General features: G+C 37.9%; 1 protein-coding gene across 1 annotated transcript in view; it reads right to left on the minus strand.

The window, feature by feature from the left end:
- Positions 1-22,492, minus strand: part of LOC105986891 (ankyrin repeat and SOCS box protein 3) — a 125,894-nt gene that overhangs the window by 85,628 nt on the left and 17,774 nt on the right. Inside the window, exons 2-3 of the mRNA XM_013018018.1 lie at positions 19,166-19,374; positions 9,937-10,095 (exon numbers count right to left, since the gene is read on the minus strand). Of these exons, the coding sequence (XP_012873472.1) occupies positions 9,937-10,095; positions 19,166-19,361 (355 nt within the window). The 5' untranslated portion in view covers positions 19,362-19,374. The remainder of the gene's footprint in view (positions 1-9,936; positions 10,096-19,165; positions 19,375-22,492) is intronic.

Here is a 22,492-nt window from a genome sequence, read left to right on the forward strand (position 1 = left end):
TATGTGTGTGTGAGAGTGATGTCCGGGGTTATTTTGGATCTAGCTTCCACATGAGAGAGAAAATATGCACCACATTTAGTCTCACTGTGTGTGTGTGTGTGTGTGTGTGTGAAAGAGAGAAAATATGCACCACATTTAGTCTCAGTGTGTGTGTGTGTGTGTGTGTGTGTGTGTGTGTGTGTGTGTGTTAGAGTGATGTCCGGGGTTATTTTGGATCTAGCTTCCACATGAGAGAGAAAATATGCACCACATGTTGCCCTGAGTGTGGCTTACCTCTTTTTAACATAATTTGCTCTAGGTCCATCCATCCACTTGATTTGCATTTCCTTGATAGGCAGAGATGTTGAGTATTTCTCATGTGTTTCTTTGCTATCCTGACCTCTTCTTTTCTTAGCTCCTTTGCCCATTTAGTGATTGGTTTGTTAGCTTTAGGAGGGATTAATTTCTTGAGCTCCTTATATAATTTGGATATTAGGCCTTTATCGGATGTATTGCTGGTAAATATCTTCTCCTAGTCTGTTGGCTGTCTTTCTATTTTTTTATTTTTGTTTTCTTCTTAGCTATTTTTTTTTATTTTGATGTGTTCCTGTTTGTCAAGTCTCTCTTCTATTTGCTATGCCACTGGGAATCTTTTCAAAAAGTTTATTTTACATTTTTAAAGAAACAAATGTTTCTATTCCCTAAATTAGAAGGAAGAAGTATTCTTTTGTCTAAGACAACACTGAGTAACAAAAACAGTGGGAGAATGCATATGTGAAAAATAATACAGGAAACTTGAGGAGATGAGTGGATGGGATAGATGAGAGAAGAGAATAATGAATGGGGAGACTGACCAAGAGACAATGTACAAAGAAATTAACATGTTAAATTGAAATCCTTTTGTAAAACTATTTGAGGAAAACAATACAAAATAAATAAAAACAAAATACCATAATACCAACAGCATTAAAAAATTCAGTTGTGGTATGAGTGAGTATATTAAGTCCAATCACAAACCTTACATGAAGGTTTCATGAAAGCCTGGACTCCAAGCAAGATTTCATCTGGAAGAAACATGGCTGACCTATACATACATCTAAGTCCTAAATCTAGCTAGGAATATTACACAATGATTACTGTTGAATATAGCACTTATTAAACAATAAATTCTTAGCACTAGGCAGAGTGGCTCAACTTTATAATCATAGATACTTGTTAGGCAGAGATAGGAAGACTTAAGTTCAAGGCCAGTCTAGGCAAAATAAGTTTTCAAGACCCTCTCTAAACACAAGATGGGTATGGTGCTCCTTATCTTTAATGCCAACTATGCAAAGACTCAAGGTTATGGTCTTCCAAGGCCAACCAGAGAAGAAGCACAGACGATATATAAAAAATAAAGCTAAGGGCTGGGAAGGTGGCTCAGTGGTAGAGCGCTTGCCTTGCATCCCTGAGGCCCTGGGTTTGATTCCTCAGCACCACATAGCAAAAAGAAAAAAGCCAGAAGTGGCGCTGTGGCTCAAGTGGTAGAGCGCTAGCCTTGAGCTGAAGAGCTGAGGGACAGCGCCCAGGCCCAGAGTTCAGGCCCCACAACCAGACCCAAAAAATTTAATTAATTAATTAATAAAGCAAGCTAAACAGGCTGAATATATGGCTGAAATGATAGAGTACTTACCTTCTAAGACCTGGAGTTCAAAACCCAAGTCCATACCACAAAAAAATTTTTTTTCAAAACGCAACTTTTTAAAAACCTTACTGAATGTTTAACAAACCTATGTATTCTAGAAAAGAGCTACAAATAATTTGCACCAGTTGCAAATCACAATGAAGAAAGTTCTATATCAAAGCTGGAAAATACACTCTGGTTTTGAAGGACAGATTCTGACAGTAATTAATTTGAAGAAATATCATAGCCACTGAGCTATAATGAACAATTTAACCACAAACTCCAAATTGTCTCTAACTATACAGAAAGAAGTTGGTGATTTCAGAGTCTTAGATATTACCTACATATTCTATTAGGATATCTGAATTAAATACAATTTTTCAATTGCATCTACACTTTTTTTAATTCTACAAGTATTCCATTTGGCTAATATGTACTTCATTTTCCTATACAACTGTACTGCATACCTATTTTAGATATAACCATTTACACTACCTCTTTTATAAACAATGTTTATAAGCTATTTAGGTGCTTCAATGTCCCTGGACTTGTGGTTACGCTGCCATCTGGTGGTGACTGGGAAGAAACTGCACTGCCATAAGAGAACCTTCCTTCCTTCACATTGCTAATTTATTGTAAGTAACCTCAGGTCTGTGTTTTTGTTGTTCTTTCTTTTTGTCAGTTGTGGGGCTTGAACTTGGCCTGGGCACTGTCCCTCAGCTCTTCAGTTCAAGGTGAGCTCTCTACCACTTCAGCCACACAGCCTTTTTCGGTTTTCTGGTGATTTATCAGAGATAAAAGTCTCATAGACTTTCCTGCCCGGGCTGGCTTTGAACTGTGATCCTCAGATCTCAGCCTCCTAAGTAGCTAGGATCACAGGCCTGAGCCACCGGCCCCTGGCTTGTGTGGGTTTTTCTTGGTTTTTGTTTGTTTTTGTTTTTGTCGGTCATGGGGCCTGAACTCTGGGCCTGGGCACTGTCCCTCAGCTCTTCAGCTCAAGGCTAGCACTCTATCACTTGAGCCACAGTATCACTTCTGGCTTTTTCTGCTTATGTGGTGCTGAGGAATGGGACCCAAGGCTTCATGCATGCAAGGTAAGTACTCTATCACTGAGCCACCTTCCCAGCCCAGGTCTGTGTTTTTGTGACAACAAAATATATCAAATACAATATGGCAAAAACAATTATTAGCGAACCACTCTAAGTTTAATTGATGCTATACATTAGCTGCAACCATTTTCTCTGTCAAGCTGACTGGCAAGGATTATTAGAAGAATGTCACTGGGTAAAGCTTGTAATATAATTATAAAAGGAAGTCTCCTTGCTGAGAAGAGCTACATAATGTCAAATCACCCTCTACAGATTAGTATTACTAAAATGTGTCATGGCCACCAATATTTAATCTGAAATGTATTTTATTGATATTTACAAAATCAAACACTAGTACCACCAAAAAGAAAGAGAAAAAATAAGAATATTTAGAGGGAGCTGGGCATGTGGCTCATTCCTGTAATCCTAGCTACTCTGCGGATTGAGGTACTAAGCCAGCCAAGGAAGACGAATCCTTGTATCTCCAAATAACTAGCAAAAACACCAAAGTGAAAGCATGGCTCAAGGAGTAAAGTGCTAGCTATGAGCAAAACAGCTAAGCTAGAGCGAAGACACCCAGAATTTTCACCCTAGTACCAGCACCAAAAAAAAAGGAAGAAAGAAAGAAAAAGAAACAATCACCCAAAAGAACCCAAGCGTGGTAATAGCATACCTGTAATTCTAGTACTTAAGAGGCAGAGGCAACAGGATCACAAGTTTAAGGCCAGCTTAAGCTACCTTGTAAGAGTCTACCTTAAAACACTAAAAACAATAACAAATAAAACCCAAAGCAATTATTAATCAGTATAGATTAACTGAATAATAATAATAATAAAATTATATTTAAGAAATACACTCTCCTGGGGCTGGGAAGGTGGCTCAGTGGTAGAGGGCTTGCCTTGCATGCTCAAGGCCCTGGGTTCGATTCCTCAGCACCACATAAGAAAAAAGAAAAAAGCCGGAAGTGGCGCTGTGGCTCAAGTGGTAGAGCGCTAGCCTTGAGCTGAAGAGCTGAGGGACAGCGCCCAGGCCCAGAGTTCAGGCCCCACGACCGGACCCCCCCCCAAAAAAAAAGAAGCTTCCTCTAAGGTATAAAATATAAATCCCCAGAAGCAGAAAAGATATACACCCAGTTCAACCTGGAAATCAAAGGAACTGGCTTTAAATAAGGAATCACACAGAAGCCATGTTGGCAAAAGAGTCTGTCTGCTGGCCCATACAGGAACTGCACTGCAAAAAATTCCTCATCACTGACTGTTAAAGACAGAGCTAAAATTAACTCAAATTCAAAAACCATGAGTTGAAAAGAAAACTGGCTAATATGGAATATGGCTCTGCTCCTTTCTATTATAAACCTTTAGAAAACAACTGGTCAACCAATTTACACATATTTCTGAGATGAATTATCACAAAGAAAGCAACACAAATCCATAGGACACTACAAGAAAAAGGGAAGCTACCGAAAAATAATAAAGCAAAAACAAAATAAAATAAACACTTCCTCATAGAAAATACTGCCACAAAGTAACTGAACACTCTGTCAAAGAGTTTGGGAGGTTTTTGTTTGGTTTTTGTTGTTGTTGTTTAAAAAAAAAAAAAAACTAAGCCGGGCGCTGGTGGCTCACGCCTGTAATCCTAGCTACTCAGGAGGCTGAGATCTGAGGATCGCGGTTCAAAGCCAGCCCGGGCAAGGAAAGTCTGTGAGACTCTTATCTCCAAAAAACCACTAGAAAACCAGAAGTAGCACTGTGGCTCAAGTAGTAGAGCATTCGGCTTGAGCTGAAGAGCAGAGGGACAGTGCCCAAGCCCAGAGTTCAAGCCCGAGGACCGACCAAAAAAAAGAACAAGAAAAGTAAAATAAAGAATACTGGGGATGGGCTGGGAAGGTGGCTCAGTGGTAGAGCGCTTGCCTTGCATGCATGAGGCCCTGGGTTCAATTCCTCAGCACCACATAAGCCAAAAGAAAAAAGCCGGAAGTGGCGCTGTGGCTCAAGTGATAGAGCGCTAGCCTTGAGCTGAAGAGCTGAGGGACAGCACCCAGGCCCAGAGTTTAGGCCCCACGACCGGACTCAAAAAAAAAAAAAAAAAGAAAAGAAAAGAATACTGGAGATGAAATCATTGATTAAAAAAAGTATTGATCAAATATGAATAATTTGAACCTAAGAGTATTGTCATAGTGTCATAGGAATAGAACAAATATTTAATTAATATAATTTAATAATTTATAATAATAATTCCAAAAATATGCTGACATTTTAAAGTGTAGATCTACATGTTAATGGAATACCCACAGAAAAATCTGACATGTAAAATACTTGAGAGAGTGGTAGGGGGAAGCTGTGAGAAAGGAAAGGGGAAAGGGGAGAAGAGGAGAGAAAAAGAAGGGGGAAGGTAGAGAGGGGAGAGAGAGAGGAGGAAAAAGAGAGGGAGAGAAAGAGATCGGAATTTAGGGTGGCCTCAGATTTAATTCTAAAACAAAACAGACCACCATTTAAGAAGGAAAATATGACTCAAGAGCTTTGAATCTAATCTAACTATTGTTCAAATACAAAAATCATACCTCAATAATAAGCATGTAAGAATTCAAGGAACAGTATTTTCTTAAGTCCTTTCAGGGGATTCTGCTAAGAGAAGTTTTACAACCAAACTGAAGAACTTATGGCAAAATAAATACCTGGCGATAAATTTCTAAACAATTTAATCACAGAAGTAAGAATAAAATGAATTTACAATACAAATCAAGAGGCAAAATATTATTTCCACTGGCAATTCAAATATGATGACAAAAGTTGGGAAAGGAACAAAAGGTTACATAATAATTTAAGGAAAATGGACAGGTGTATTAGCTCAAGCCTATAATCCTAGCTTACTTTTGAGGTAGAGATTAAGTATTACAGTGCCTGACACTTTTTTTGCCTAAGCAAAAAGAAATTCACAGACTCCTTCTCAACTAATAGGGTACAGTGGTAGGTGCCTGTCATCCAGGCCAGCCTGGGTGTAAGTGAAAACAACCAATACACAAAGGAGCTGAAGGTGTGGCTCAAGGGACAGAGCTCCTGCCTAGCAAGTATGAGTCCCTGAGTTTAGTCCTCAGTACCACCAAAATGAAAAAAGGGGTTTACATTTCCTTATGTTTAAACACTGGAAATATAAATTTGTCAGTTAAGATAACAAAATAAAATGACAGATCATATAAACATATTTAATTATATGAATAAAACAAAAAAGAAAGTTGTATCAAGAAATATAAAACTTTATAAACATAGATAAGAGCAAATACTTGAACACAATTAATACTTTTTTTGGGGGGTGGGGGGTCCGGTCGTGGGGCCTGAACTCTGGGCCTGGGTGCTGTCCCTCAGCTCTTCAGCTCAAGGCAAGCCCTTGAGCCACAACGCCACTTTCAGCTTTTTTCTTTTTGTTTATGTGGTGCTGAGTAATCGAACCCAGGGCCCCATGCATGCAAGGCAAGCACTCTCCCACTGAGCCACCTTCCCAGCCCCCACAATTAATACTTTTAAGTATAATTTTTAGTAAACTCCACACTTCTGATTGGGAAAACTCAAACTGCATTTTTTTTTCAGTGTGGGCTTAAACTCAGGACCTGGGCACAGTCCCTAGACTTTTGCTCAAAGCTAGTGCTCTACTACTTTAAGCCACAGGGCCACTGACAGTTTTCTGGTGGTCAACTGGAGATAAGAGTCTCATGGACTTTCTTGCCCAGGCAGGCTTCAAACTTCGATCCTCAAATCTCAGCCTCCTGAGTAGCTAGGTATGAGCCAACAGCACCCGCCCTCAAATGTGTATTTTTCATAACACGTCCTCAAGGAAAATGCATATATTACAGTCCCAGAGGAAAGTAATTGTTCAAGTGAAAATCTAACAATCATTACAAAAATAAAGATCAACATATAGTATATGAATCTAAATCTCAAAACTAGGTATCTCAAAATATATTTTTGAATGATCACCCAAGAGGACAATAGTGTTCAATTCTGGAATATATGAGCAGAGTTAAAGGATGTGCCATGTGAAGCAGAGTATGACACATTTCACAATTAAATATTGAAACAAGCAGTCTCACATAGCACTGTTTATAAAACAATTTGTTCTTAGTAAACATTGCTGCTATGTTTAACACTGAAGGTTATACAAAATACGCAGAAGTTCAGAAGCACAAAAAATAAAAAGCAATCCATCAAAAGCCAAAAGTGCATGTGGTGCAGTTCCCATAGAAAATGACTAAGAAGTCACACTGGGTTGGATTTCCAACTCCAATTTATCAATGTTTTAAACATACAACAAAATAAGGTAAAAGCTATATTCTAAATAACTATCAGAGTTTTCATTTAGAATTAGGTATATTTATTTAAAAGATACCTTTATTTTTAAAGACTTTTAAAAAACCTATCTTGATGTTTTTACTAAAATGTATCTAGAAGTGTTTCTTCCTAGATCCAGTCTACTGGGAGTTTTATATGCTTCTGTTAGGCAGGTGAGATTTTTCTCTCTTAAGAATAGGGAAGTTAGTTCTCAGCTATTATTTTACTGGTTTTAATGCCTTTACTATCAAAGCCCTCCCCCTCATTGATGCCATTAGACGCGAATAGCAAGGAACTGAGTTTAAATGCCACAAAATTAAAGAAGGAGCTACATTACAGTAGGAAGAAAATCAGAATCAATACAGACCTCTCTGCAAGGAGAGCCTGGAATGTTATAATCCAAGCACTGAAGATCAACAACTGCCAACCCAAACTGATCTACCCAGTAAAACTATTATTTACATTAGATGGTGAAATCAAAACTTTGCATGAGAAACAAAAATTAAAGGAATTCATGATCACTAAACCAGTATTACAATGAATTCTAAAGGGAGAAATACAATCTGAAGAAAACAATCAAAATCAAAGAAATACAGACAAAAATCACTAGAATATCAATTTAGTAAACACAAGAATAGGAAAGAAACAAAATATAGGAAATCAAGAAAATGGCAGGAAACATGACACATCCTTCTATAATTACTCTAAACATTAATGGACCCAATTCCCCAATCAAAAGAACAACAGATTTGATCAAAATAAGATCCAGCAACGTTTACATTCTGTTTTGAGTTATTGTTTTAATTGATTAAAGCTTCCACTAATTATGATATGATATATGGCTTTTAACATATTAGCTGCATGTCACACTTATTGAATAAATAAAAGATATTAATCTCTGATCTTAAAAGAATTCAAGAGGCTGAAAACGTGGCTTAATGGGGCTGGGAATGTGGCTTAGTGGTAGAGTGCTTGCCTAGCATGCATGAAGCTCTGGGTTTAATTCCTCAGTACCACATAAACAGAAAAAGCCAGAAGCAGTAGAGTGTCTCAACCGGTAGAGTTCTAACCTTGAGCAAAAGAAGCTCAGGGACAGTGCCCATGCCCTGAGTTCAAGCCCCAGGACTGGCAAAAAACAAAAACAAAAACAAACCAGACATTTGCACAAAATAATATACCTTTAAATATAAAGATTTATATAAATTACATGCAATGAGAAATAGAAAAACTTTGCCTTTAAATAATATTCAGAAACAGCTATTCATTTTACTAATATGCTGATTACATGATGCATGTAATATTCAAGACCAATAAGCAATGAGATAAATAAAATTTCATATATACATCATCAAAAACAAGGAAAGACTGGGGCTGGGAAGGTGGCTCAGTGGTAGAGTGCTTGCCTTGCAATCATGCATGAGGCCCTGGGTTCGATTCCTCAGCACCACATAAACAAAAAGAAAAAAGCCGGAAGTGGTGCTGTGGCTCAAGTGGTACAGTGCTGGCCTTCAGCTGAAGAGCTGAGGGACAGCGCCCAGGCCCAGAGTTCAGGCCCCACGACCGGACCCAAAAAAAAAAAAAAGGAAAGACTTATCCTTGTAGTCAGATAACACTATTTCCTTCCTTTGTAAATAGTGAATGATGCTTCATATACATTCATCCACTAACAGTATCTTTACATTTTTAAAGACTGTCAGGTTAACCTATAATAGAAAATATCCCTATTGCAAAAGAAGAAGAAGCAGAGGAAGGAAGGAAGGAAGGAAGGAAGGGAGGGAGGGAGGGAGGGAGGGAAGGAGGGAGGGAGGGGAAGAAAAGGGAAGAGAAGGGAAAGGAAGGGAAGAGAACGGAAGAAAGCAGCAGCAACAGCAGCACCAACAGTCTCAAGCACAGGATCTTTCTTTCCTCCACCACCCCATTATAAAAAAAACCCTATCCTTAGAATATTTACTGTGTGTGTGTGTGTGTGTGTGTGTATACGTGTATTTGTAAGTGTACATGTAAGTGTATGTGTATGTAGCAGGGGAAAAGGATAAGAACTGAACAGAGGAAGCAAGGGAGAGGAAAGAAGGGAGGTTGAGTGTGATGTAACACATCTGTAATCCCAGCACTCAGGAGCCTGAGGCAGAAGGATATTCAGTGCAAGACCAGCCTGGATATGCAGCAATACCCTGTATGAAAAACAGAAAAAAGAAGAAAGCAGAGTCCTTGTTACAATATAAAATTCTAGACCTGAGGATATGGCTCAAATAGTTAATGACATGCTTAGCATGAACGAGAATACTGGGTTCAATTCTCAGTAGAAAGAGATGGAGGAGGGGGAATGTTTAGGAGAGTAGAAAGAAGGGAGAGAGGGAGGGAGGGAGAGAGGAAGGGAGGTCTGAAAGTGTACCACTTAGAATTTGGCTGTCATCTTTAAAGAATTTAAAGGCTATAATTGAATAGGTCTGAACAGATATACAGGCCACAAATTAACTAGCATTAAAGGATTAGCTGGTGATTTCTTCTATAAAAGCTTCTTAATTTAAAAAAGCTTCTTAATGCTAAGAAAAAGCAAATATAAAACATCTTTCGGTAACCTTGTAACTATTGCTACAATTTAAGCACTACCTGGTTTTCAGAACTACACAAAGAAAATCTACAACATTGACAATTGAGAGCAGATTTCTTTCAACTTTTAATAAACATAGAGTCCAGGTGCTACCACAACCCAAAAATAGAAAACAAGAGGGAAACTTTAAAAATACATTTCCAGTTTCAAAACCACAAGAAGTGGTGGTGTAATATTTACCAAAAGGACATGTTATGTTATGTTAACATGTTATGTTAACAAAAAAAAATTAATTTTAAAAATTGTATCTGTACCACAAATAGTATACATCACCTAAAAACAACGGCGTGGTTTCTTCTAAAGTAGTTGCATTAGGATCTGCCCCAGCTTCTAAAAGAATCTGTACAATCTTCCAATGTCCTTGACTTGCAGCGAGATGTAATGCGCAGAAGCCTTCGAAAGTCTTTGTCTGAATGTAGGTTTCAGATGACTCTGTGGAAGAATAAAAATCTATCAACTAGAAGATTAGTACTTGCATTTCTTGGGTTTAGCAAGCAAAAAAAATATGAGAAATTTAATGAAATATTAAAATGTAATTTTAGCTACTCAGAAGACTGAGCGCTGAGGATCACAACTCAAAGCCAGCTCAAGCAGCAAAGTCTCTGGGACTCTATCTCCAATTAGCCACTAAAAAGCTGGAAGTGGAGGTGTGAGAATGTCTGATTCTAGGATTAGGAGAGAGAATATGCAAAATAAGACTACAACAAAGTGAAGGTTCAGAAAAAAAAATAACGCTCAAGAAAAAAAATTTAATTAAAAAATTTATAAATTATTACAATTTCAAAATGCCCCATGTCAAAAAGACATAGAAGCCAATCTGAAAGGGTAGCTAATAACCAAAACTGTTCGGACACAAAATAAATAACATCTTATTAGACTATATCCCAGAATATAAACATCCATGAGTATAAACATCTACATGAGTTCATGCAGATGTAAATAAATAAATAAGTGAAAGAGAAGAAATAAATCTCCCAAACCAGAGAATTCCAGGGCTGGGGGTGAAGCTCAGTTTAATATACATGAGAACCTGGGTTCAATACCCAGCTGAGAAAGAAAAAAAAATCCAAAAAGTTATATAGAGGCTTCCACTCTCAAGGAAAAGAACTTTCTCCTACCTCTAAAAAGTATAAGCAACTCTGAGAAAAAGAAACACAACCTCTGGCATAACTACCTATGAAGAAAAAAAATGAAAGGCATTTCTAAAGATGAGAAATAAGTGTATCAGTTACAAAAAAAATTATATATTTAGCTAACTTTAACACCATTGGACCTGGAAGGTAACACTTGCAGTTTGAAGACTTAGGCTGCACTGCTGGCATCTTCATTTATAATCTGGATTAAAATTTGGGCAAATTACTTAAATTCCCTCAGGTTCCAGTTATGCAGCAAAAATAAGACTGCTGGTCTAACTCTCAGTGGGGCTCAGCAGACTCAGGAGTAGTTTTAATTTTTGTAAAACACGAATAAAATATAGTAGAAATGTAACCATTATGATATTTATGTGCTGTAACAGTTGTTACAAATTTAGTAGGGTCTCCAAAGTATCATTTTATGGTTTTTAGTACTCAAGTTCCAATGATAAACTGTCTTCTTTAAAATGATATGTAAGTTTCACCAAAGGGACTGTGTCCACCTTTTCCTAGACTGCCAACTACTGACTTTCTTCCTTTTTTGTGGCAAGAGGACTCCTTGAAAAAACTATCATACTCACTTTTAATGTTTAATGCTATAACCTCTATTTTATCTTCAATCTTACACAAACTTTTAAATGGTAGCAGCAAATTGGGTCATTTATCACAACTTTTGAATTTCTTCTTGTTTACACTTTAGGGCTGAGGCCATCTGTGTAGCAGTGACAAGAGCAGACCTAACACTCTGCCAGTGACACCACACCCTGTTTGCTGACGCAGGGCACCCTTTCATTTATGAATAATAAAGTACCTAGTTATTACTTGTAAAAGTGGTAGAGACAGGCAGCCGACTTTCAGTCTTCTGGGTTTTTTGTTTCTTTTTGCTAACCTCTAAAAAGGAAAACAAAAAAACATGTGGCTTTTTTTTGGCAAAAAAATTAAAATTGAGATCCATATATCTCAGTAGTTGAGTCAGAATTTAAATGAGGCCATATGCATTTTATACATGATGATCACAAAAGTGATAAACATCTTTTTCAGGTATACAGTTAAGCCCTTTACACAATTTATATCATTTTACCATATTTTACTTAGGAATTCTAGGAGAAAGCTATATATAAAATAATTTTTACAACACAAGGAATTTTATCATGTGCAAAAAATTCTAAAACCTTGGAAAGAGACCACCATGAATAAAGATGCAGAGAAGGAGTCAGTGGAGAATGTTTGAAGACATAACAAATATAAACTGACACTGTAAGAAAAGTAAAAGACTAAGAGAAAGTATGTAGAAAATGTCTGAAACCTGTGTAATAGCAAATAGCAGAATACTTAGGCTTTTTGCTTGCTCTTTGGGTTTTGGGTGAGTGAGTGAGTGAGTGAGTGAGTGAGTGAGTGAGTGTGTGTGTGTGTGTGTGTGTGTAGAAATAGACAACAGATTGTTACTTTTGGATTTTTTTTTTGCTAACCTCTAAACAACATAAAACTGAAGATTTCATGCTTAGTAGGTAAGTGCTCTATCACTTGAGCAACCAACTCCAATCCTTTCCTCCCCCCCGCCCCCCAAATAGGGATCTGTACTAACTGCCCTGGAACACAATCCTCCTACCTCAAACACCAGAGTAGCTGAGGCAAAGGCATGTGTCACCAGTTCTGTCTTGTTTTGGCCTGTTTTGTGCCAGTACTGAAGCTTAAACTCAAGGCCTCACGCTCTCATTTGGCTTTTCTGCTTATTGCTAGTATACTATCACTTTAGTTACAGCTACAGTCCAGCTTTCTTGCTGGTTAACTGAAGATAGCTTCATCAACTTTTCTGCCCCAAGCTGGCTTCAAATTGTGATCCTCACATCTCAGGCTTCTGTATAGCTGATATTACAGGTGTGAGCCACTGTTGACAACTGATTGGTTTTTTTCAGTAGTACATACTAACTAAACAAAGAGGGTCTAGTTTTAACATTTCCACACATGTATACAATGTATTCAAATCAACTTCACCCTTTTTTATCACTCTCATCATCCCAATCCCCTTTCTTAAAAACAATTGCAACAGATCCCACTCCTGGGCATTTATTCAAATAACCACAAATCAGGCCACACTAAAGCCACCAGCACAACCATGTTCATTAGGCATCAGATCCCACCCCTGGGCATTTATCCGAATGACCACAAAACAGGCCACACTAAAGTCACCAGCAAAACCGTGTTCGTTACAGTATCGTTTACCACAGCCAAGATAGGAATCAACCCAGATGCCCCCTCAGTTGGCAAATGGATCAAGAAAATGTGTATATATACAATGGAATTCTTGTGCTTCCATCAGAAAGAATGACATTGCACCATTCATAAGGAAATGAAAAGACCTGGAAAAATTATTCTAAGCGAAGTAAGGCAGACCCAAAGAAACATAGGTTGCATGGTTTCCCTCATCTGTAATAATTAGAATGTGCCCATTAATCTACAATAAAACAAATGTATAGGAAAAGAAAAGAAATTACACTTGGACATGATTAATTAACCAGGAGTCTAAACATAGAGACTCTAAACAGTGAGACCAAAGGGAGTATTCTTTAGAGAGACCACAAGGGCTCAATAGTTATGTGCATATGATCATATAAAATGATGCTTATCAAAATGAACTCTAAAACATGGAAATAATTTTTTATTGTACTTTCTTTTTTTCCTTCTGTTTTTTTTTTCCATTTTGTTGCTGTTTTTTATTTCTGAAGCCTTTGTCTTGTATGTTATTTTGTCTGATTTGGGGAGAGTAAGGGGAAACATAGTAACTGTGGGACAGAGGGTGAACTAATTCCAAAGTGATACTCACTAGACACTATGTTGGAAATGAACTATACAACTTGAGGGGGTGGTGGGGTTAGGAGGGAAAAAACTGGGAGAAAATGAGGGAGGGTTGACACTATTCAAAAAGAAATGTACTCATTACCTGACTTATGTAACTGTAACCCTTTTGTACATCACCTTTACAATTGAAAAAAAAAAACTGCAACAGGTCCAAATATATTGCTTCCACCATATATTTATCCTCATTCAACCTCTTTGTTAGTCTCTCCAATCCCCTAGCATTGGTACCCACACCCTCCAACAGTCTGTTTTACTTTCCTGTTATTCATTTTTTTTCTTTTGGTGTTTATTATTTGTACCAAGGGATTTCACTATGATATTTCAGACGAGCATGTAATGTGGCTTAGAAGAACCCTCTACTATTTTCTCTTTCCCTGCTCCCCCAATTCCCTATTAACCAATAGTTTTCACTGAGATTCCTTACACCAACTTTAGACATAGTTGCACTGAATTTTTAAAGTATTAACCCTTCATTTTTCTTCTTATCTCTTCCCTACTCATCATCCTCCTACATAATCCTAGTTAAAATCATGCATGTGTGTGTGTGTACATATGTATATGTACACAAATGTTCGTCTTCAATCTAGCTTCCATATGAGTAAAAACATATTTGGCTTTTTGAGCGTGCCTTAATATGATATCCAATTTTATCAAATTGTCTGAAAATTACAATATTTCATTTTTCTTTATAGCTAGTTGACTTGAGCTAGGATCTTGCTAACTTTTTCCCAGGCTGGTCTTGAACAGAAATCCCCCTGTCTCTGTCTCCTAGGTAGCAGGGATTACTGGTATGAACTACTATGTCTAGCCCAAGAGTTCTTTAAAAAAGTCAAATCTGAAATTTCCAAAAAGAAATCCTACCTTTCCCTTAGGAAATTTCCTTTGTGTGTGAGTGTCCTATTGGTTCTGTTTCTCGTGTGTGTGTGTGTGTGTGTGTGTGTGTGTGTGTGTGTGTGTGTGTGTGCGCGCGCGCGCGCGCGCGCGTGCCCTATTGGTTCTGTTTCTCTAGAAAGCCTTCATGTTAACATAGCATACTTAGTGAACCAGCAATTTCACTGCTAAAATTATCCGACTGAAATGTTCATACCTGTACACAAAGATCCATGTTCACTTTAATAGCAAAAGTTACCTGTCCATCTACAGGTAAGTAATTAAATTACTTTAAATACAGACTATAAAATATCATGCAATAGGGGCTGGGAAGTTGGCTCAGTGGTAGAGCACTTGCCTTGCATGCCTGAGGCCCTGGGTTCGATTCCTCAGCACCACATAAGAAAAAAGCCGGAAGTGGTGCTGTAGCTCAAGTGGTAGAGCGCTAGCCTTGAGCTGAAGAGCTGAGGGACAGCGCCCAGGCCCAGAGTTCAGGCCCCACGACCAACCAAAAAAAAAAAAAAATATTATGCAATATAATCCTAGCTACTCAGAAGGTTGAGATCTGAGGATCACGGTTCAAAGCCAGCCCGGGCAAGAAAGTCCATGAGACTCTGATCTCCAGTAAACCACCAGAAAACTGGAGGTGCCACTATGGCTCAAGTGGTAGAGCACTCACCTTGAGCTGAAGAGCTGAAGAGCTGTGTTTTACTCACAAGAAAATGAGGAGCTACTGCAAAGTTTTGAACAGATAGTCTGATATTTTTCAAACAGATCATCAGGGCTAGGTCTATATATCAGAGGTGAAGTGCTTGCCTAGCACACATTGAGGCCTTGGGCTCAATATCCAGCAGCACAAAAAAATAAATTTCTGTATTATGAAATAAATTGCAGGGACAGAAGAAGGAAAAAATAGGGAGAATGATGAAAGGAGTGACATTTACCAAAATGTACTGTATTCATAACCTGACTTATGGAATTGTAACCTCTTTGTATAACTACTTAATAATAAAATTAAATAAATAAACAAATTTCTGATATCATAATGAGTTATGGATAGAAAACAAAAGCAGAAAATGTATCTATTAAAATACTACTATAGCAATCCAGTCAAGAAATGATATAGCTCAACGATATTAAAAGCAGTAAAAAGTAGTCTGATTATACAGTATGTATGTGGATACATGGCTCAGAGATACATATAATACATGTAAACCTAAGTTTTTTTTTGATTGGATGAGGGATATGAAAAAAAGGAAGGAATTAAGGATGGCCTAGAGTTTCTGTCTGAGCAAGAACAATAGAGTATTTCTATCCTTCAGATGAACGGCAACCACTGCCAGGAGACCTTAACATGTAATCCTAGTAACTCAAGAGGCTAATAACTGATGACTGAGGTTGAAGGTTCAAAGCCAGCCCAGGCAGGAAAGTCCATAAGACACTTATCTCCAATTAACTACCAAAGAAAAGGCCAAAGCTGTGTGCCCAGTGGCTCATGCCTGTAATCCTAGCTACTGAAGAGGCTGAGATCTGAGGATCACAGTTCAAAGCCAGCCTCGGCAAGGAAAGTCCGTGAGACTCTTATCTCCAATAAACCACTCAAAACCCAGAAGTGGCGCTGTGGCTCAAGTGGTAGAGTGCTCGTCTTGAGCTGAAGAGCTGAGGGACAGCGCCCAAGCCCATAGTTCAAGCTCCACAACTGATGAAAGAAAGAGAGAAAGAAAGAAAGATAGAAAAGGCCAGAAGTGGAGCTGTAATGGTAGAGCACTAGCCTTGAGAAAAAAAAAAAATGCTCAAAGTCACACCAAAAAGTGGCAGTCATTAGACAGGACTCAGGTTCATCTGACCATACTCAATCACTATCCTATATTGCCTTATTTAGTTAAGGATTGTCAACACCTATAATTAATTGTACTGGTCTAACAATATAGTGTTGTTTAATATGAACTAATAAAAATTACTACAAGCTAGACCACTTATTTGCCAAATAAAAGTATTTATTTAGGTATATATTCTAATTCATTTTAAGATACGAAGTGACCTTCATAACAAGAGGTTTAATATTGAACGGCATGGTTAACTGCCGCTAAAGACAAGCCTGAGGAGCTATCTCAATATCTATTATACCAAATTTCTAATACTAGAAAGAGAAGCAAATGCACTATATGCTAAAGTGGAAAAAGAAAGAAACATGTGCATATTGAATCTCTAAGTAATCCATATCAAACTTTAATTTCCTTCTCTAATTTAAGTAAGAAGACCATGTGCTGTTTTCAGAATAGATCCTGATTTAAATTACAGAGTCAGACAAAACCAAGTATGGTTTTAATCATTGCTATTTAGGAGGCAGAGAAAAAAAAAAGGAGGATTGTAATTGAAGGCCAAGCCCAGCAAAAAAATTGAGACCCTATCTCTAAAAACAAGGCAGGGGGACTGGAAAGGTAGCTTGGTGGTAGAATGCATGCATGCATGAGGCCTTGAGTTAGATTCTTCAGCACACATAAGCAAAAAAAGCCCAAAGTGGCACTGTGGCTCAAGTGGTAGAGCACTAGCCTTGAGCTGAAGAGCTAAGGTACAGCACCCAGGCACAAAGTTCAGGCCTCACAACCAACCAAAAAATAAAAATATAAAAATAAAAATAAAAACAAGGAAAAAATAAAATAAAATAAAAACAAGGCAGGCATTGTGGCACCCACAAGCCACTCTGAAAAAAGTAGTTAGAGAATCTTGATCCAAGACTAGTCTGGGCAACAGCACAACACCCTATCTGAAAAGTAAAGAAAAAGAGTTGTGGATGTGGCTCAGAAGTAGAACACCTGCTTCAGCAAGCCTGAAGCCCTAAATTCAAACCATACTTCCAAAATAAAGGAAAGAAATAAAACTTTTCACGCCATTTCAGAAGTATAGCCTAATTATAAATAAAATAAAATGAAGCCAGGACGTGGTGACTCATGCCTGTAATCCTAGCTACTCAGGAGGCTGAATTTGAGGATCTCATTTTTAAAATTTTTTTGTGGGGAGGGGTCAGTTGTGGGGCCTGTACTCTAGACCTGGGCGCTGTCTCTCATCTCAAGACTAGTGCTCTCTCTACAAGTTGAGCCACAGCATCACTTCTGCCTTTTTCTACTTATATGGTGCTGAGGAATCAAACCCAGGGCCTCATGCATGCACTCTACCACTGAGCCACATTCCCAGCCCTGAGGATCTCATTTTCAAGCCAGCTCAGGCTGTAAAGTCCATGAAATGATTAATGATTATCTCCAGTTAACTAACTTAAGAGCCAGAAGTGGAAAAACAAGTCGTTTAATGATACAGTTGGACCTGTTGCAACAATGAGAAGTACAAGCTGTCATGTCAAAAATGAGCTTTACAACGTCGGTGGGGGGGGAGGGGGGCCTGGGAAGGGATGTGAAGGGTAAACAAAGGAGGAGGCTGCAATGCTTGGTAAGAAATGTACACATTATCCTGCCCATGTAATTGTAACCCCTCTGTACAGTATGTTCACAAATAAAATAAAATTTAAAAAAAAAAAGAGCCAGAAGTGATGGAGTGCTAAACCTGAGCAAAAAAGTTTAGGGACAGAGCCCAAGCTCTGAGTTCAAGCCCAGGACTGACCCAAATAAATAAATAAAAGTAATGAAACACAATACAATACACCCAGAGAGAAATAGGTTCAAACCAAATATTCTAGTTTATTAGATAACATTTAATAAGTAAACTTCTCTGAACTTTGGTCTTCTCATCAATAAAATAAGAATACGTGTAAATGCCTCTAACAGCGATTATGCATATACTAAATAAATAATGGAAATTAAGCATCTGTTTCATGTGTTAATCTCCATTAGTATTCCTCCTATGGTCTTCCTCTCCTAAAGTCCCTTTACTTAGTGGTGTGCTGATCAATATTTAACTGGTTCACCCTGTGGCAAGCAGCCAGTCGTTAGCACTGGCTGATTTCTCTGGTGTCAATATCACAAATCTCATCATGGATGATCCAAAGCTATAAGCTTGAAGTTACTGAATGCAGAGTCTTAATGATATGTGTAATATCACACCATTACTCTCTATTCACTACTATTTTATTTTCTTCACAATGCTTTTACATTCTGAAATATAATCTTGTCTCATTGTAGGTATGTAATCTCTTTCTCCTCTGGCAGGAATACAAGCACTATGAAAGTAGGCACGTTAGCTTTTGCTCTATCGTTATCTTCTACAAAGTCCAAGGAATTGAAAGTCACCCCAAATTAAGGAAACTGAAAAGTGCTCAAAAGAAGAAGACTAATCCAAACAAAATACTCAATCTCAATTTCAGTAGCACTGTTCCTTTTGTTTATAAAAAGAACAAATAAGATCAGTAACTACCAAGCTTAAAACAGAAGACTACTTCTGCCACCTCACCTAGCACAGTCAATAAAAATAAGCCAGGCAAGCACTTCCACACAAAAGACAATATTTATAGATGTCCAGATGGAACACCATGCTGACATAATCCAAGGCAGCAATCTTACTATCCTAAACAGATAAGGCTGTTATTTTAGGATTACAGAAAGGAAAACAAATACTACCATGTATTATCACCTTTTAAAAAATTAATCCAGCTCATAGGAGCAGCCTCCCATACCTTGAATTTACTTTACCTGCATGAATTAACATCCGCAAACATTCTATAGAGTTGTGATAAGCTGCTTCATGAATTGGCATCCATCCCCTGTTATCAGCAACATCCACACACCGGCCCTTTTTGAGCAGTTTCTTTAAGACTTTAACATTGCCCTCCCTGGCAGCAAGTCCAACGGTAGAGCATGTGTCTGAGTAAGCCTCTGTAAAATCCATTCTTTTGACCAGCCTACAAAACAAGGTAGAAAGATAATACTATAGTCAATAATACTCCTAGAGATTAACATATCACAGTAGGCCAGTCTAGCATCTCTCATATGACTAGAAAGAAATACAGTCATGCTACAGCCTCTAATTATAGTTGAGCCTAAACCTGAAAGTCCCTAAAGTATTCCTAAGAATATTGTTTATAATCTCAAGAGAATTTTAAATACTTCATCTTTCCTAGTCTGGAAATATTTGACGAGCTCTTTCCAGGTTTCTGCTACTGTTCACCAAAATGTACTCTTTGGAGCTCTGTTGATGAGAGAGTTTAACACCTCCAGTGAATCCCAATATATGCTGCATTATGCAGAAAGCGTCATTTAAGTATCAGCAGTGCTCAACTTCTACATATAACTTTCTACAGAAGACCCCAAAAAATGTTAACAACAACAACAAAAAAAAAAGAGTAAAAGGTGTTTACTAAGAAGAACAAAGCAAATAGAGTAATTAAGTAGTCATCCTGGTTTTCCCAACACTGCTAGTCCTTTCCAGATGTTAACCACTCAGGTTCTCCACACTTGCTGAAACAGTCCCAATGAATGGATGTTCTGAAATCAACAAAGAGCTGCCACAAAGAGATGAGCCCAGCTTCCCTATACCAGCCCAGAATGTTCTTCACAGCAGTACTGCCCTCATCATCACTGTCATCTCCCTTTACAGCTCATTTCAAGTTCCCCTGAAGTCAGAGTTCAAACTTTGAGTATAGCTTCAGGAAGGAGAGCTGTGGCTCAAAGTGGTAGAGCATTACCCTTTAGTGAAAAAGCAAAGGGATAAGAGCAAAGAGACCTGAGTCCAAGCCCCAGAAACAGCGTGTGTGCGCACACGCACACACACGCACAGACACAGACACACACACACACACACACACACACACACACACGACGACTGAATGACACTGTGAAGCAAGTTGGGCTATTATCAAGTTTCTCAGGAAAACAGTTGTCTCTTATAGGACAAGCTTTTTTAATAATGCTCCTATCACACATTTTCATTTTTCTAATCACCTTAAGAGGTACTAATTCCAGAACCAGGCAGGGCTCAGCCTGTAATACTAGCTACTAAGAAGGCTGAGATCCAAGGATCTTGGTTTGAAGCCAGCCAAGGCAGAAAAGTCTCTATGAGACTCTTATCTCCAATAAACCACACAAAAACTGGAAGTGGCACTGCAGCTGAAGTTATAGAGCACTAGCCTTGAGCACAAAGAGGCTCAGGGACAATGCCTAGGCTGAGTTCAAGCACTACAACCAACAACTACAAAAAAAAGGAGGTATGCCAACATATCTACTTCAATAGAGGCAAGACTTTTTTCTAGAACCATATTCTAAGTAATTTATCCAAAAAAACAAAGACTTGAGAAAAGGTATTTAAAATGTATATAAAACAATAAACTTAAAATTCATCATGATCATCGTTAATGAAGGTGACACTATTACTGCAAAAGTTCATTATTTATTTATATCAAGAGGATTGGTAGCCATTGATTATACTGATTAGATCAATAGATTCATTACTAGAGTATGTTAACTGTCAAACATTTAATTATACAATTAGCCGTTGAGATAAGCACCAACTATATGATCAGTAATGGAGAGTACACACAGATGACATTGATGATGACATAAATCCTATCTCAAGTTGTTTTCAGTCTCATAGGAATAATATATATGACCCAAGATAGAAAACGGAGAGTGCAATAAGAGCAGTACAGATTTAAGAGACATAAAAAATATTCAAGAAGTTGTTTCGGCTCAATAAAATATAAGAGTTGTACCTTACTAATTTTAAAAAATTAGTCTTTGCTGGGGAGGATGCTGGCTGCAAAGTTTGAGGTCTTGAGTTCAAACCCTGATACCACTAAAGAAAAAAGAGCCTATGGGCAGAAAAGCAACCCTAGCTCTAAGCAAAAAAGTATAATGCTAGAGGTATCCTACCTGAGTTCAAATTATACTAAGATCCATTGTTAACAAAAAGAGCATGGTACTTAAACAAATCAGACACATAGGCTGATGGAATAGAAGAGAGCAGTCAGAAATAAACTCAAGTTACTTCATTCTCAAAATAGATGCCAAAGCAATTGGAAAAAACTACTTCTTCAATAAACAGTACTGGGGAAACAAACTGGATTTGCACTCATTGAAGACTGACAATAATTGCCAATCTCTCACCTTATACAAAAATAAACTCAAATTTATCAAATATCTTAATGTAAAACAGCTTTATTTCAACCCTACTATGTGGACTATTGGACTATTCATAAGATGTCTCCTTCACAGGTGGGGGGGAGGGGGGAAGGAGAAGGATTGGGATGGGGGGGAGGGGGGAGGCTGGGAAGGGATGGGAAGGGTAAACAAAGGAGGAGGCTGCAATGCTTGGTAAGAAATGTACGCATTATCCTGCCCATGCAATTGTAACCCCTCTGTACAGTATGTTCACAAATAAAATAAAATTAAATTAAAAAAAAAGATGTCTCCTTCACAAAAAGGCCTGCGCTCTAGACTAAAAGACAATCCACAGTCAAGCAAATGTAATTTATAAACATCAACTAAGAATTAAATAGTGTGTGGCTCAGTAGTAAGAGTAGTTGCCTAGCATGCCTTGGGTTCAGTCCCCAGTATTGAAAAAGAAAACCTTCAACTAGATCCTGGATTTGAAGCAGGTAATTCTACAAAACAATTTTGAAATAATTAAGAAAACCCAAATATAGAATAGCTATTTGATGATGCAACTGTTATTAATTTTCTTAGATATGATAAAAAGCACTGGATATTAGGAGAATGTGTCCTTATTCCTCTATTCATGCACAAGTATTTAGCAATAAAATGCTCAAACACATGCAACTTTTTTCAAATACTTCAGAACTTTTAAAATATCTACATAGAGAAAAAAGGAAAGCAATTGTAACAAAATATTAATCAATATTAATCATTGGGTATACATGGAGCATGAGGACTGGGAAGGTGCCTAGTGGTAGAGTGCTTGCCTAGCATGCATGAGGCCCTGTGTTCGATTCCTCAGCACCACATAAACAGAAAAAGCTGGAAGTGGCACTGTGATTCAAGTGATAGTGCACTAACCTTGAGCTG

This window comes from Dipodomys ordii, unplaced genomic scaffold (genome assembly GCF_000151885.1).
Source record: "Dipodomys ordii isolate 6190 unplaced genomic scaffold, Dord_2.0 Scaffold37, whole genome shotgun sequence".
Lineage (NCBI taxonomy): Eukaryota > Metazoa > Chordata > Mammalia > Rodentia > Heteromyidae > Dipodomys > Dipodomys ordii.